At 40.6% G+C, this 16,040-nt stretch overlaps 1 protein-coding gene across 1 annotated transcript in view; it reads right to left on the bottom strand.

Annotated features, from left to right (window-relative positions):
- SCUBE1 (signal peptide, CUB domain and EGF like domain containing 1) overlaps window positions 1–16,040 on the bottom strand; it is a 255,138-nt gene that overhangs the window by 76,897 nt on the left and 162,201 nt on the right. Inside the window, exon 8 of the mRNA XM_054173884.1 lies at window positions 9,649–9,765. Coding sequence (XP_054029859.1) covers window positions 9,649–9,765 — 117 coding nt within the window. The remainder of the gene's footprint in view (window positions 1–9,648; window positions 9,766–16,040) is intronic.

Genomic DNA, 16,040 nt, shown 5'->3' on the forward strand with positions numbered 1-16,040 from the left:
AGTCTTGCATCTTGCTTAAGTCCTACAAAACCAAAACCAACCTCAAAACTACCTCTGTTAGTTGATATTCCCTTTAGGCTCTAGTCTTCCATTTGTCAGTCCTATCAATTAAATTTGGAAGATTTCCTTTGCATCTTCTTTCAGCACCTACAAGTCTACCTGTTATCTCTGCAGCAGAGTCCATGCACATGGCTGATTCATATGCTGAAGAATTCCCTGCAGAAGTATTTACTGAGTTATACTATAACACAATCTTGATACTGCTTTCCCAAAGGGGTTATAAAGTGTGGTCTGTACTCAAGCACAGAACATGGCTACTGGTTTTAAGGCAAAAGCCCTAATTCTCTTGTCATGGAATATTGGGGGGTTTGTGCTGTGTTTTTTCCCCTTTCTTTCTTTGCTTTTTTTCTGGTTCTGTTTGTTTGTTTTATTAGGCAGCTGCATCTATTGTTTTGCAGTCCTGAATCACCCACTGGCTGCTTCTGCTTGCATTTTTGGCCCAAACACCTCTATTTTCTTAGTCATATGGGGGGGGGGGAGGGGGGGAGTGTGTCAGAAGACAAGGAGTATTGGGAAAGGGAAGAGGTAGGGAGATCCTGTACTGTTGCTGTGCCACATCTACCCAGAAAATCGGTGGGTTTCTGTAAATCCCCTGAGGAGTTTGAGATTCACACAAATGTGCCTTTACCAAGAAGCTATATGCTTGCTTCCTGAAAATGGCATGTGAGCTGATGACACTCTACCAATGCAGAAACACTGGAATATGGTCAGAACTTGTTTGCCAGAAAGCAATTTGAAGAAAATTCAGCTATTTTAATTGAACATTTAATTGCATGTCTAATCTGTGCATCACACACATACAGAAAGGGACTATTTCTGTTTCTCGTAAAGGCACTAGTCCAATTACTGGAAGACCCACATTTCCATTATCATATTCATCATGAACATCAGTCTCATGGTCATGAATTTATTTGGTGCTACCTTCTCATGCAGGGTGAAGACATCCCTCTGCCTGTCCTCTACTTTGTGTCACACAATTTATGCATGCAAAGATACAAGGGGGGTTTCGTATTTAATGTTTTCTTGGTTTTAGGAAGAAAAGATGGACTTCAGCCACAAGCTTTTGGTATACCTTGTGCTCAGCATGGAGGAGACAAAGGTGTTGTTTGGTTTGATTTGTAGTTGTAGTGGCTTGTGCTGATATCTGAGCTATTTTCTGATAACTCTTTGCTTATGTGTACAGAGTAGCAAACTCAAATGGTGTTTGTATTTGAACATGCACTTATTTCTACTTACAAAGACTGGGAAGGTAAGCTGTTGCTTTAAAGTAGAGTCATGTAAGGGTTCTGATGGAAGTAGAGTTGCTGTGTAATGACTTATGATAACTAGATCTTAATTTGACTATTGGGAAGTTTACTCTTGGTTTAAGTTGATGAGAAGCAGGGAGAAAGCCATCAGGGAGAAAGAATGGCTTAAAATAAACCACTTCAACAGACACTTAACGGTTCTTAAAAGACGACACATACTTTAACAACCAGCTTCTAAAATTCTGTCCCCTGGCTCCAGACAGCTTGTGGGCTGGCTTTGACAAAAGGCTATGGCCTGCTGTGGATAAAAATCAAGGAAGTTTGATTCCTCTGCAGTAGGATGTTTTTCTGAGAGAGGGACACAGAAGGTAGAAGGAAACCAGAGCAAGAGTGGAATTGTGTCCTGCACTGACTTTCACACGTGAGCCAGCAGCACACACCTCTTTGCACCTCTCTACTGAGACCCACTTTTTTTTTTTAATATGTAATTTTTATTGTTGAGATCATTTAGCCATCACTGGTCAACCTCTTGAAGGGAATGCAGTGAGTAACTCAGTTGAAAGCTGTACCCTACAGGCTGAGATTTGTGTGTGCTTATGAGCACATTATTGCACTAGTATATGAGTTCATACTGTGCCAGCTGTTTCATGTTATTTCCCTATACACATATCTTTAAGACTGGGCAAGAGGAGGTAGGTAGCTTAGGTATATGATGTAGGACCTCTCATACCATCAGGAATTATCAAGACTGATGTATTTATTTTTCCTTGGTCACCTATGGCAACCTATTCTGACCATTTTTTAAAAGAATGGGACTCTGAGAGAAGTAAAAAGCACAACATCCCAAATCAAAGTTGATGCTCATTTAGAGCTAATGCACAGAAGAGAGGACATGCATTCTGGTTCAGTATCCACGGCAGGGGAATATGGGCCTCGGGGATCAAAGGATGAGTCACAAAGGCACAGTCTACACAAAGCCTGAGGATGACAACTTTTTCCCTGAGCTTCTTGACTTGAAATTCTTCAGAGATTCAATTTTCTGAAATTTGTGAGAAATTTTCCCCTAAAAAGCCTGAAATGTATCTGTCCCATCACCTATAGGGCCTTGCATAATTTACTACTCCAAGCAGGGCACTCAGGTTGCCTTTCAGTGTGCTGTGGTAGAGAGGTCTTCTCAAATGCTTTGTACATGTTTATGAGAAAACATCATGTATACCTTTGGTGAAATAATAGTCTCATTTAGACAGAAACCTAAGAATTTGCTGTGGCAGTGTAACCAAGGAACATTTTGGGGTTTGGTTACTGCTTTAAGGGAGGTGTACTCATAGCTAAGGAAGAAAACTATCACAGTGCCCAAACAAGACCTTTAAAAAAGTTTAGTCATTTGCATCTTGCATTTGTCTCTTAGGTGAGACAAGTATTAGTTCAGAACACGTGATCCAAACCTATAGACTGGATTCTAAAGGCATTAAGACACTTATATGATGTGAAAACTGTAGTTACATGTGCCAATAAAGTTTTATCTGCCTTCATGTAAACTTGACTGATGATGGAGAACAACTCTTATGAGAAGCAGCTGAGGGAACTGGGATTGTTTAGTCTGGAGAGAAACAGGCTGAACGATGACTTGCTTTATACAGCTACCCAAAAGGAGGCTGGAATGAAGTTGGGGCTAGTCTGTTCTCCCTAGTACGAAGTGATAGAGTGAGAAGAAATGACCTCAAGTTTTGCCAGGCGAGGTTTAGATTGGATACTAAGAAAAAAAATATTTCCAGAAAGAGCAGCCAAGAATTGGAACAGGCTGTCCAGGGAGGTGGTGGAGCCACCACTCCTGGAAGTGTTCTAAAACCATGCAGAAATGGCACTTTGGGATGTGGTTTAACGGCCATGATGGTGTCAGGTCAATAGTTGGACTTGATCTTAGAGACTTTTCCCAATTAACACTATTTTATGACTCTATGTATTTTACAGAGGTTATCTTGCACAGGGATATATTTCACTGTCACGCTTTTACTGGCACGTAAAAAAAAAAGTCAAGTTGATCAAGTGTATTAACCAAATGAAATCCAAGTTCATCATAGGTAATTACTCCTACTGCAATAACTTCCCCACTTAGGCAGTGAAGAAAATATACCGCTTGGAAAGTTATCCAACCAACCACAAGCGTAGTACCACGATTCAAGCAAAGTGATGGTTGGTGCAACCAGATTAACAACTGCCTCTTTCCAATAATAAGCAATAAAAATAACCTCAAACTTCTGGTGTTCCTTTCTTAAAAAAAGGGGAAGCATTTTCAATGTCATGCCAATTGATTTCAACAGCCATGATGCAATTCGGGAAGCTTTAGTCAATTTAATCCAATTTGGAGAAAAAACCTTAAACAAATTTTAAGTAATTTCAACTAATGGAATGATGGAGGAAATCATAACTGTTCACAGATATTCTGCAGCCAGGAAATGAAGCCAAATTGGCCAGCTAAACTATTCATTGTGAGCTTTTCACTTTGTGTTAGTGTGTTCTGAATGAAAAGAGAGGAAAGCCTCCAGCTTGTACCAAAGGGATGTCAAGCCCTGATTTTAAGCAATTAATTTAATGAAACCTTTCGGTTTCTATTTAATGAAACCCGACATATTTTGCTTCATTGGAGCTCCTTCTTGTACCAAACTCGTTCCTCGCAGAAACAATGCCATTGTCACAATCTCATTAATTATCAGCATTTCACTACTTTTTTTGGTATTAAAAAACTATTTAAAATGCATTTTCCTGCTGTAACAGACTACCATTAAGAAACATAAAAAAGAGCAATGCCTGTATCAGCCTAATAAAGCCAATGCAAAATTTCCCTTTTATTTCAATAAACTTTGATTCAGTCCTTTGACTGACATCGGTCTGAGGTCCCTGTGCTCCTGCTCTACTTTTCTAGATTGGTTAGTGGTAAGAGAGGTTATAGAGTTGTGTTACTGGATGAACCTTTTAACACTAGGGCATTTCTGATGCTCCCACTGCAGCACAGTCAAGTTTTTAAGCATGTAAGTGCCACGGTTCTTTGCTGCATCTGAATGCAAAAAGATGGGAGCCTGTTTCAAGGAAGTAGAGAGCACACCACATTGCTGGGTAACCATGACAATGAGACAGCAGGAAGAAGATATGTTTGCCTAAACAGCATCCAGCCACATAACCCCCACATAACACTGCTCTGGTTAAACAATATGCCAGAGGGCTAAGAAGGGCTTACTTAGTTTTGCACAGCAAATAACATGCCCTATGTTGCACCCCAAGGTGTCTCCTAAATACACGTCCATAAGATCACTTGGGCTTGGCAAAGGTTTATTCATGCATGTGAATTCATATGGCTGTATTTAGCCACTGCTGATGGCAATGTAACATTGTTACTAAACCCACTGATGTTTTAGACCAGCTGAGTATCTACCTCCTCAAAATCCCTGTCAAGCTTACCTATGAAAATTATGCAAGATGGAAAATTAGCTAAAAATAACACACATCTTGCTAGAACAAAATATTCATTAGACAATGCGGTTTGAGGTTGTACTTATGGATGTTTATGGAAAAGCCATATTTGAGATAGAGCTTTTGCTCATGCCCCTTAGAAATCCAGTTATGCTTATCTTCTCCTGCATAAAAATTGTATTTGCTCTGTCATTTGACAGAAAAATGCTGCACCCCTCACAGTTCCACCATGGCTATGCGTAGGGTGCTGGGAAGCTGCATTATCCTGGAGCACAAGAGTGCCTTGGGGACACAGTTTCACTGTTAAATACCCGAGGCAGAGATGGAGCACATCAGACACGTGGTCCTGCATTTTACACGATTCCATAAGCCTGTGGCACTTCCCCTTGCTCTAATTAATTACTTGAAGAACCCACAAAGAAAGGCCCTGTCTCTTTCAGATGTCTTTTGCTGTCCTTCCCAGTCCTTCTCTACTGTAAGTCTTAGAAGAATGCTCCCTTGCTTAGCTTGTCTCCCTCAGGCAGACGAGCCCTTTATTGTTTGATCCAGTTTGGCAGCTGGATTTAAACAATCTTCAGAAATCTGTGCTAAATCTAATCTAGTCTGACTTCACTCCTCTTGAATGCCACAAGTATTTTGCAAATTAGTCTCCTGCTTTATCAGCTACATAAATTGTATTTAATTAAAATGCTAAACTGATGAATCTTCTCACCAAGGACAGAATACATCTGGATGCATGGAAAGGGCACTCTGCAGGACAGATGCACAGAAAACAGCAAGGAGTAAAGCTAGGGAGACCCTGATATGCACAATGTAGGGAATACTAAAAAGTGGGTAGGAAGCATTAAGCACCTTGGGACACTGTGTCTTTTAATTTTCTGGCTCCTTTTCTGCTGCATTAGATGGCATCTGTGGGATGACGTGGTAGGCATTTCAGGAAATGAACTACACTGTTTTGTCATGTGCAGCACAGTATTCAACAGTATCAAACAAATTTGGCATCAAGCTGGGAGCACCCTGTTACAATGGTGAGAGAAATTAGATAGCATTAATCAGAGGGAGAGCAAGTAACTAACTCTGTCTGGGATGTGTCTCTCCTCTTAGATGACAAAAGCTTTCATGGTTTGGCTTATTAAGATCCAAGTTGATAGGAAAGGTGATGGGAAAAAGGAACATTCTCCACTGTGTGCAAACCCAGCGGAGGGAAGAGTTTGAGACTGACTTTTAAAGACCAGCAAAAGGTGAATGGATTTTTGTCCCAGCCACCATTAGTACATCTAAAAGTTCCTCTAACTGAATCACAGATATCACTTTCGCTCATACTGCTCTGAGATCAGGTAAGCAATACATATAAGGGAGAAAGAACCAGAGACAAAAAGTAATTTTTCAGCTTCTACAAACCAGAGCAATCTTCTGCTGAAGTACTCTTCCTACTGACCATGCATTTACCTGTACATATTCCAGGTTAAAATGTTCTCCACAACAGTTTCTCCCCCCCCTATTTTATTGACATTTGATATAAACCAGATTGCATTCTGCCTTAAAAGGAGCTTGATTCTTTGAGGTACAATGAAATGTCATTTCCCATTGAGCCTGTGAAAGAGGTTGTGATCCCAAACTGCTGAAGAGACGTCCCTTGCACCTGGAAATTGCTTTCCTGCAATCTCTAGTCTTTGAAACATTGGGAAAGGGCCAGGATGAATTTCAGAGCTTAGTCCTGATTCAGTTCTGTACTATAGTTTGAAACCATCCCAGCATTTACGAGTGAATATTAGAATATGTAACACAACACTGCAAATATGTGTGTATACTTGACTCCCCCCCCCCCCACTAAACAGCTAATAAAATTCCAAACCACTAAACAAAGACCTGTGAACATTTTGGCCCGCCAATTTCCCCCCCATTACATGTCTATACAGCGACTAAAAGAGAATAGTTCTGATTTGTTACAAAACCATGCAGGAATTTCTGGAGTTTAGAAAATAGACTATTTTCATTTCATTAATCTAAAAAATTAGGATGTTCTTTACTTTATGTTTTTTCCTTGTGAAAAATTAGGAAGAAAAGTGGCAAGAGGTTTCCAAAACATAGCAGCACGATAAAAGCGCACCGCTGAGGCAATCACTTGCAGGTGAGCAAAAGTCAGAGAGTAAAAAAATCACACAACCTACACCATGGAGTACTCAAAAGTTCAATGTTCCTTTGAGTCTTATTTAAGCCTCTCAGTAGAAGCAACCACATAATTTTGTACAGTAGCTGCACTATGTAAAATGTCCTAGAGAGGAAGATGCCAAACTGGACTGAAACCCCATAGCCTTTCCAGTAAAAACATTATTTATGGGCAACATTACCTACTAAATTCAACTCAAACATAGGAAGCATTTTGCTCTATCCACAATTGCATTTTTTGGGCTAATATATTAATTATCCCTCCAGTTTTCACCAGCTTTTCTGACACGCCCTGTCGCTCTACTCTCCTTTAGTAGATGATGGCATACCTTTCTCTAAAACAATGCTTCTGTGAAGAACCTCATTTAGAGATACTATGACACTTGATGGGCTTGAAAACTCTGCCCAGGAAAGACAGGATGTGACAGCTGCATGATTCTTGAAGATGCTTTAAGGGGCATCTGGTAGATAATTCACTGATCTTACTACACATATGAAATATTACATCCAAAGGAAAAAAATGAACTGCAGACAGGAGATACTGTGGGCCAGTCAGATTAAGAAGAGTAAAGGGGGAAAAAAATCAACACAACAAAGCAAAAACAAATGGAGAAAAATTGATCTGATCACTCTTTCATTTCCTATAGAACTCAGGAGGAAGGAAAACATGCATACTGAATTTCCCCACCCCAGCCTTATCCAGACTTTGCTTATAAGCAAAAGGAGCTGAGGCAACATCGCTGTCACTCCATCAGAATGCTCACTTTTGCGCTCAGAAGATGTAAATCGTAGAGAATAGTCTGGCCTGCAGCTGCCTGAGAAAGCAGCTTCACTGGGCAGTTAAAGTGCAGGATCCTTTGTGCACAGATTTAAATGTGAAGTTACTTTAGCTTCAGGGAAGCGGAAACCAGCCGTGAAATACATTAGATAAGTATTAATTACAGTTACATTAAAGGCAAAACATATATTTTACCATTTCATGATTAAGAGCATTTCCTAAAATGTCCATAAAGATGAAAAAGAAAAGGCTCATTTTGTTCGTTGCACCACATGAGGGAGTTTCCAGTTGCTGCATATCTAAGTAAGGAGGAATCTGCAGCATCACAAACCCACAGATTCTATTTCTCTTATTTTCTTCTCATAAAGAAGGGGAAAAGCAAAAAGTGTGAAAGTGCTTAGAGCTTGGGTATTCGGTTTGAGGACCAGCTGGGTATTTAATTTTGTCGGCAGCGCTAATTACAGACTTGATTATTACATAAATATTGTTTTGCATTAGTGCTGTGGCCCAACTCTTAAATTTAGAATTAGTATTTTTTTTCATGGTGCAATTTCAATAATCAACATTATGATCAACTCTAGGTGCATGCTGCAGTAGTGAAATGTCTCCTTTGTAAGCAACCACTGTTACTGCTCTGCTATGGTTTCGCTAGTCTGCCTGTAAAAGAGAAGATTTATTTTTATGTGGCTTGAACTGAAATGACTGATTTTTGATGGGTGCTCACATTTAACTGTTAACATTGTGTTCAGTGGCAGTTTAAATGTTTTATTTCCCAATAAACAGGCAAACAGACTGTTATTTCTATAAATACTATCAGGAGCATGCCCAAGCACTGGGATTTTTTAGACTGGAGCAAGAGGAAACCACACATGTTCTGTTTATTTTTGTGGCTTTTAGTATTTTAAGTAACATCAAGCCCTGGGCTGAAGATATTCTGATAGTCCTGGTTACTTTGAAGGATAAATGTCCCAGTAGTGTCTTAGCAAGTTAAGTCAACATATGCTAAGTCACTGACTGATAAAAAAGTATCCTCTGTGAGAACAATATATTTATGTCCTCCTGGATGTCCACCACCGAGTCTCCTGAAATGGTGCTCAGAAGAAATACACATGGAGATGGGAAAAAAGTTGATGGAAGGCAATGTCCTACTAATATGCATCCAAAACTACTTGCATGCAAAGTGCCATTGAGTGTGATTCTGCAGGGATATTTGAGAACTATCCCTGTCTCCTTAACTGAGAACAGATGCTGACAGTGATATCAGATGCTCTTTTCTCTCTTCCTTGACCTCTGTTTCACCACACTCATGTAGGACAAAATGCCAAGGATCTTGTGCTGCCTTTGGAACAGTAGAATCTGAGCATCAGCTGTTTGCTTTAGACCCATGCACTAGTAAATGTTATTTTGTTTTTCTTTTGTAGCTGGCTACTTATGTTCTGAAGGGACAGAAATGGACTTTTTTTGAGCAATACTTCCGCGTCATTTGCTTGGTTTCACTGAGAAATAACCAAATGATTATATGCAAGTAACAAAGTACTGGTTGAGAATTTTAACTTGCTTTTTGAACAGACAAATTTAGACACTATGAGATGACTGAAGTTTTACAAGGGTATCAGACTATCCTTTGAAATGGAAAGGTTTCTGCAGCCCAGAGTTGTTCCTTTACAGCTCTGGCCAGCTTGAAACGGTTTGACCTCTGTATCTCATTTCTTTGGAGTAATAAACCCCTCTAATAAACTGAGAGAAAAATGACTGAAATAAGTAAATACAGAAAAATTAGGAAAGGGGAAAGCTAATGAAGTCAATTGCAATCACTGTGCCAGCATTGCCTTAACTTACAAGTATTGATTTAATAACTGAATATTTACAGCTTGCACTGGAACCGCTAAAGGCAAATGATGCATTGCAAAGCAAACAGAAGCTGACCTTTGCACGTTTTCCCATCAGGCTGCAGGGTAAATCCAACTGGGCAACTGCATCGTACCCCTGTCGCAGTATCCTTGCAAGTCCGATCACAGCCTCCATTATTGACAGCACATGTTTCTGCAGAATAAAAGAGAAAGAGAGAGAGAGAAAGGGAGAAAGGGAGTGGAATGAAATGTTCTGGGGGAGGGGAGAGGCACCAACTCTTTGGGGTAATATTATGATGTTATGAAAGCAATCTAAGTTTAAGCAAGCCAATTCAAGCAAGCTGTCAAGGTCATCGGGGCCCATATACTGTTTTTCTCACCCCCAAAACTGGTGTTTGTATTGATTTTATTTAGTTAGTGCTTGTGAACTGTCTTAGACAATAGGATGGGTTATAACATACAAAACAAGTTTTAAAAGTAAAAAAAAAGTGATTGCTTTTAAAAGCAGAACCAAACATTCAGTCAATGTTTCACCAAGGCTTTTTAAGGTTCATTTTTAAAAATGATGTTGCAGGCATAATGAACTTTAAAAAGCAGCAGCAAGCAAAGCAGAGTGCTAGACCTGGAACTGAGAATTTAAAATCCTTAGTTAAGAAAGAGTTAATGGAAAATGAACTACATATATCACTTTGACAAGAATCTACATGCCCAATCTGTTCTTACTGAACTACAAGGAAAAGGCATCTGGGTTTTGTCCACTTAAAGCTTTTTGCAAATTGAAAGGAGTTTGGAGTGGGTGGGAGGGCATAATTGAGGTCACTGAACCCATTCCAAGCTGTGTCATTGAAATTTCCCAGTGCTTGTAGTATGTAGAAGGGTGGCTGGGCAAATACAGGCAAGAGAAAGCTGCAATGGTTTGGAGTTTTTACAATATTGAGCCATGACTACTAGGTACCAGTATATTAAAAAGCAAACAAACAATCTTCAACTTCATTACAGAAAAAGCAAAAACCCCTCCCTCATTGCCAGTGTTTTCTGCTACTTGTGTGTGCCCACGTGCACACCATTCGCATGCATACACACACATACCTACACACACATCCATAAAACAGATAAAAGGCAAGTGAAATGATTAACTTTGCTTTGATCCAGAGAGTAGAGTGGATGTAAGGATGCCAACTTACCACATTAGTCTGAACTCCGCATTTATCTGCAAAGTATTTACTTCAGAGAGCAAGTCCATTTAATAGTATCTTTTTCAGTTGCTCTGGCTTTGATTAAATTAAAATAACCCCCTGCCCCCCAAGACTGCCTTTATTCTACTCAGCTCACCTCATTCTGGCATTCCCTATAGAGGCTTTGTCATTACTTACTTAGATTTACAGACTCCTATTGCTGAATATTCACAGCCTGTGTTACAATTGTACCCTGTGGACAGGGTCTGACAATAATCTATAGGATATGCTAATCAGGAGTTGCCTTAGAACAGTACATTGATCAAAAATTATTTACACAGAACAGAAAAGGCTTTCTCTTTCAACTGAATAGTACTGAAAGATTTTTATTTTAAAGTGGTCTTGGCAAATTCCCTCAAGGTGAACGTGGCTGGCCCTTTGAAGGGACTTCACTGCTTCAAAATAAGAGGAAAAAAGTATAACTCTGCATGGGCAGAGAGCTCTCCATCAGTTGTGGCATAAGCTATGGGCACTTATGAACAAACCAAAAGCAGAGATTTGGGACGCCCATGCCTTAACAGCCACAGGACAGAACTCTGCTGCCCATGTACATTCACATACGCCCTGCCAGACAGGTTCGGAAGCTCCGTGCCTTGTGTGCTAAGCAGCACCATCATGTAGGAAACGCAATCGGTACACAAATGGATTGGCCTGTAACTGCCAGGATGCACGGCTAGCGAACGGATCGGCAGGTTTTCTGGTTCCTTTCTGAAAATGGAGCTAAGTCTGCAACTCCTTATTTTCAGAAGGAGTTCCTGCCTACCCTAGGTACGACTTGCAGGACTCGAGCTGTTTAAGTAACAGTTCTGATTTTCATTCACCCCCCTGGGAAGGGACTGCTGTTGAAGGAGTTCTTCTGTAAATGACAATGTATGCTTGTCTCTGCATGTGTGTTTTTGTCCTCATATGCCAACAGATATAAATGATTCTATGTTTCAGAGAAGGGAAAAAGTTTCAAGTAATTTAACACTCTTTTACTTGGGTACCATTTAATGGTAGGATGACTTCCCAGGAGTAAAGGCTCAAGGTTTAAAAACCAGAAAAAGGTGTTGGAGGTGTAGGTCTGGCACGACGCTGTAAGTATTGCATTAACAGAGTAACTTTGGCCTATGAAGAGTCCTTCAGCGCAGTTCATCAACGCAAGATGAACACCAGCAGCAATAATGCTGCTTTCTGGATGACATCCAGTGAAAATGAATAGACAAGACAGGTTTTTTCCCGTGGCATGGATGACTGGATCTATAGGGTAATGGTCATTTAGTGAACAAGAGCTATTTCTATGGATAAATGAATGGAATAAAGTCAGTTTTTCTTATTTTCTTAGAAATTTAATAAAACAAACCAAAAGAGATAAATGCCCTTCAACTTTCCTGGTAACTCTGACTCTAATACACGATGAAATTGAGCAGAATGAAAATCCAAGTGTGCAAAAGGATGCTTGACAGCACCTCTAATATTTTGGATAATCGAAGGGATGATGAAATTCCTTAAACTCAAGGTTGTGAGAAAATAATGGTAAAAGAAAGTGACCATGACTAGCAGAATGTGAGAAAGAGGTATGAGGAACTACATCAAATAGAATAGCTGAGGCCTACATACAACACAAATTGATGAGTGTCACCCCCTGTGTTTCAGTCAGAAATCACTTCAACTCATTCTTCACCTCCCTGCTACCAAACTTTAGTACGTATTTGAAATGAATACACACGTTTTAAGCTGTCAAATGAAGAACAGAAGCAAATTACTTATTTCCAAGTTATCCCATTGGAATAGCCATGCTTACATAGAAGGGAAAGAAAGGGTGTTCAAATTTTGGTTCAGATCTTCATGGTCAAACTAACCTACAGACTCTTTTCCACTCTCATTTTCCCTTCTGCAAAGGGTAACCTAAGCATATTTATTATTATTTCAATGGTTTTGTTTGTTTTAGACTTCTTAGCACATTTTTGTTGTTTTCTGACGAGGGACACGAATGGGCTGCCTGGGGAGGTGGTGGAGTCGCCATCATTGGAGGTTTTCAGCAGAAGACTTGATGGGGTGCTTGGTGCCATGGGTTAGATGTTTGGGTGGTGTTGGATTGGTTGATGGGTTGGACGCAATGATCTTGAAGGTCTCTTCCAACCTGGTTTATTCTATGTATGTATTCTATGTATGTAACTGACCTTTAGATTCCTCTGAATTATGATATAACTCATCATCTGAAATAGTCAGAATTTACTGTGAATTTCATAGAGTCATAGAATGCACTGGGTTGAAAGGGACCACTAGAGGTCATCTAGCCCAACCCCCCCTGCAGTAAGCAGAGACATCTCCAACTTGTGGCTCAGGGCCCTATCAAGTTTGACCTTGGATGTCTCCAGGGATGGGGCTCCACCATATCTTTGGGCAACCTGTTCCACTATTTCACTACCCTCATTGTAAAGAATTTCCTCTCACCTAAATCCACACTGCTCTAGTTTAAAACCATTGCCCCTCATTCTATCACTACAAGCCCTTCCAAACAGTCCCTCCCCAGCCTTCCTGCATGTCCCCTTCAGATACTAAAATGCTGCTAATAAGGTCTCCTCGGAGCCTCCTCTTCTCCAGGCTGAACAACCCAGCTCTCCCAGCCTGTCTTTGTAGGAGAGGCAACCCAGCCCTCTGATCTTCTTCTTCGGAGCCTCTCCAGCAGGTCCATGTCCTCCTGACTCCAAACATAGACACAGTATTCCAGGTAAGGTCTCATCAGACCAGAGTAGAGGGGAAGAATCTCTCAGCCCACTGGCCACGCTTCTTTTGATGCAGTCCAAGATATGGTGTGCCTTCTGGGCTGCAAGTGCACATTGCTAGCTCATGTCCAGCTTCTCAGCCACCAGGACCCCCAAGCCCTTTACTGCAGGACTGCTCTCAGTCTCATTCCCCAGCCTGTATTGGTACTGAGGATTGCCCTGACCCAGGTACGGGACCTTGCACTTCACTTTATTGAACCTCACCACCTGAGCCCACTTTGCCAGCCTGTCTAGGTCACTCTGGATAGCATCCAATCTCTCAGTCTTATCAATTGAACTAGTCAAACCTGCTGAGGGTGCACTCAATCTTGCTCTTGACATCATTGATGAAGACACTGAACAGCAGGGGTCTTCCTAATACAGACCCCTGAGGGACACCATTTGTCATGTGTCTCCATCTGGACATCAAGCCAGTGACCACAATTTAAAGTGGTGGTTGCAGCCCCACCCACATCCTTCATGAATTCCCACTAGAAAACGCAGACAGAAACAAGGATCTGAAGGAAAGGACATCTAGACTTGGACTTGATCTCAAAGGTCTTTTCCATCGAGACAGCTTACATTGTGTTCTTCCTCTATAAGCTCCGAATTCTGGAACAGTTTCTAAGGTATCTGCTCCCTGGATCTATAGACAAGAAGTAACCAAACCAATTGTCAACGTGGTATACCTATGGCTTACACAATTAGGATATTTCTTGTTTTAGCAATGGTCCATTGCACTGTGGAACGTGCACTGCTTCTGGATATAAGAATATCCTACAAAAAAGACCAAGCTTGAGCTGTCAGCCTTTCAGCTCTGGATCAGGAATGGCTAAGTTACCAGGTGAGGTCATGTGGGTATTCATTCAGTCCTTTAATATGTCACTTCAGTGTCTGCAGAGTTTAGCAGTGCAAGAGCTGTTCTGCAAGTTCTAGTTCTGATGTCTTTGAACTACAGTAGAATCTCTACCGGATGGTAACAGAGCCTGGTCACTTTCCAGGAAGACTGACATCAGAAAGGACTTATTTGGTTTTGAGTACTACTGAATGCTTGAAACTCTGAACACATGTCATGGTTTGGGAACATTTCCACAAATCTGTATTTCAACTTACTTTATGAAACAGGTAAACACAGCTATTCAAAATATAAGCTTCAATTAAAACCTGGGTTTGGGAAGTAGTCGGTTGTTTCACAGAGCCATTTAAAAGCTGTCTTGAAGACAGGTGTCTCCAAACTCTGCCTCCCAATTTTTGTGACATTATCTCTATGATCAAATGAACATGATGTGAGTTTATGGGTATTGCCCAGAAATCCAGCAAATCTTGGAAACTTAGTTATTCACTTTGACAGTCTGGATCAATTTGAAGTAAGATTCAAAACAATGTTTTAGCAACTGAGATATGGTGCAAAGAAGAACAAAATGATGAAGGTCTATGGGACTTAACAGGATGGAAAAAATTGCCTGAGGGAACATCATAAGCTCCAGTGAAGGGAAAGGACGGAATAAGCCCACACAACAGAACAGTCATAGAATGACTGTCTAGAAAGCAGTACTGGAGAAAGACCCGGGGTCCCTGGTGAACAAGTTGAATGAAAGTCAGTAGCATTTCCTTAAGGCAAAGAAGGCCAACAACATTCTAGTTTGTATTAGAAAGAGTACAAGCAGAAGATCAGGATTAGTGACTTTACTCCTCTAATTGATGCTTGGAGTAACAACATCTGGAGTGTTGTGTCCAGTTCTGGGCACTCTAATACAAGCAATTCAGTAGAGGTCTAGCAAGATCATGTTTAAGGGGCTGGAGCACATGAACAAGCTGAGAAGGTGAGAGCTGTTCAGCCTTAACAAGAGAATGTTCAGAGGTGATCTTATTTCTGCCTACAGCTATCTAATGGGGCAGTATAAATAAGACACAGTGAGACTTTTCCTGGAGGTATACTAGAAGAGGCAAGAAACATAAGTTAAAATATGGGAAATTCCATCCTGATATAAAGTGAAAATTTGTCCCTGTAAGTGTGGTCCAACACAGGAAGGCTGTTGAATCTAAATCCTTGGGGATAATAAGAAAACAACAGGCCCTGAGCGACCTGGTAGAGTTGCCCTTTCTTTGAGCAGAAGGTTAGACTATATAACCTTCAGAGGTCCCATCCAACTTACATGAGTCTATGATTCAACAAAATTAATTAATAGATATTACAGAGACTAAAGAAAGTGAGCTTCACTTTTATTTCTGATAAAGACTGCTGTGGGGGAGGAGTGAGAAGGGAAGTACCACAAACACAGCAAACAGCATGCAAAATTAAAGGGCACAGTTCATAGCTACTCAAAATCTTCTTCAAGCTCAAGATCTCTTTGGAATCTGATACATTTGTAGTGGTGATACATATCTTACACATTTAGTATCCCCAATGTGACTGAATGAGGAGAAGCTGTGGATGCCCTTAAGGGTAGAGAGGCCTTACAAAGAGATCTGGATCGACTAGAGAG

Source organism: Dryobates pubescens, chromosome 27, assembly GCF_014839835.1.
Source record: "Dryobates pubescens isolate bDryPub1 chromosome 27, bDryPub1.pri, whole genome shotgun sequence".
NCBI lineage: Eukaryota > Metazoa > Chordata > Aves > Piciformes > Picidae > Dryobates > Dryobates pubescens.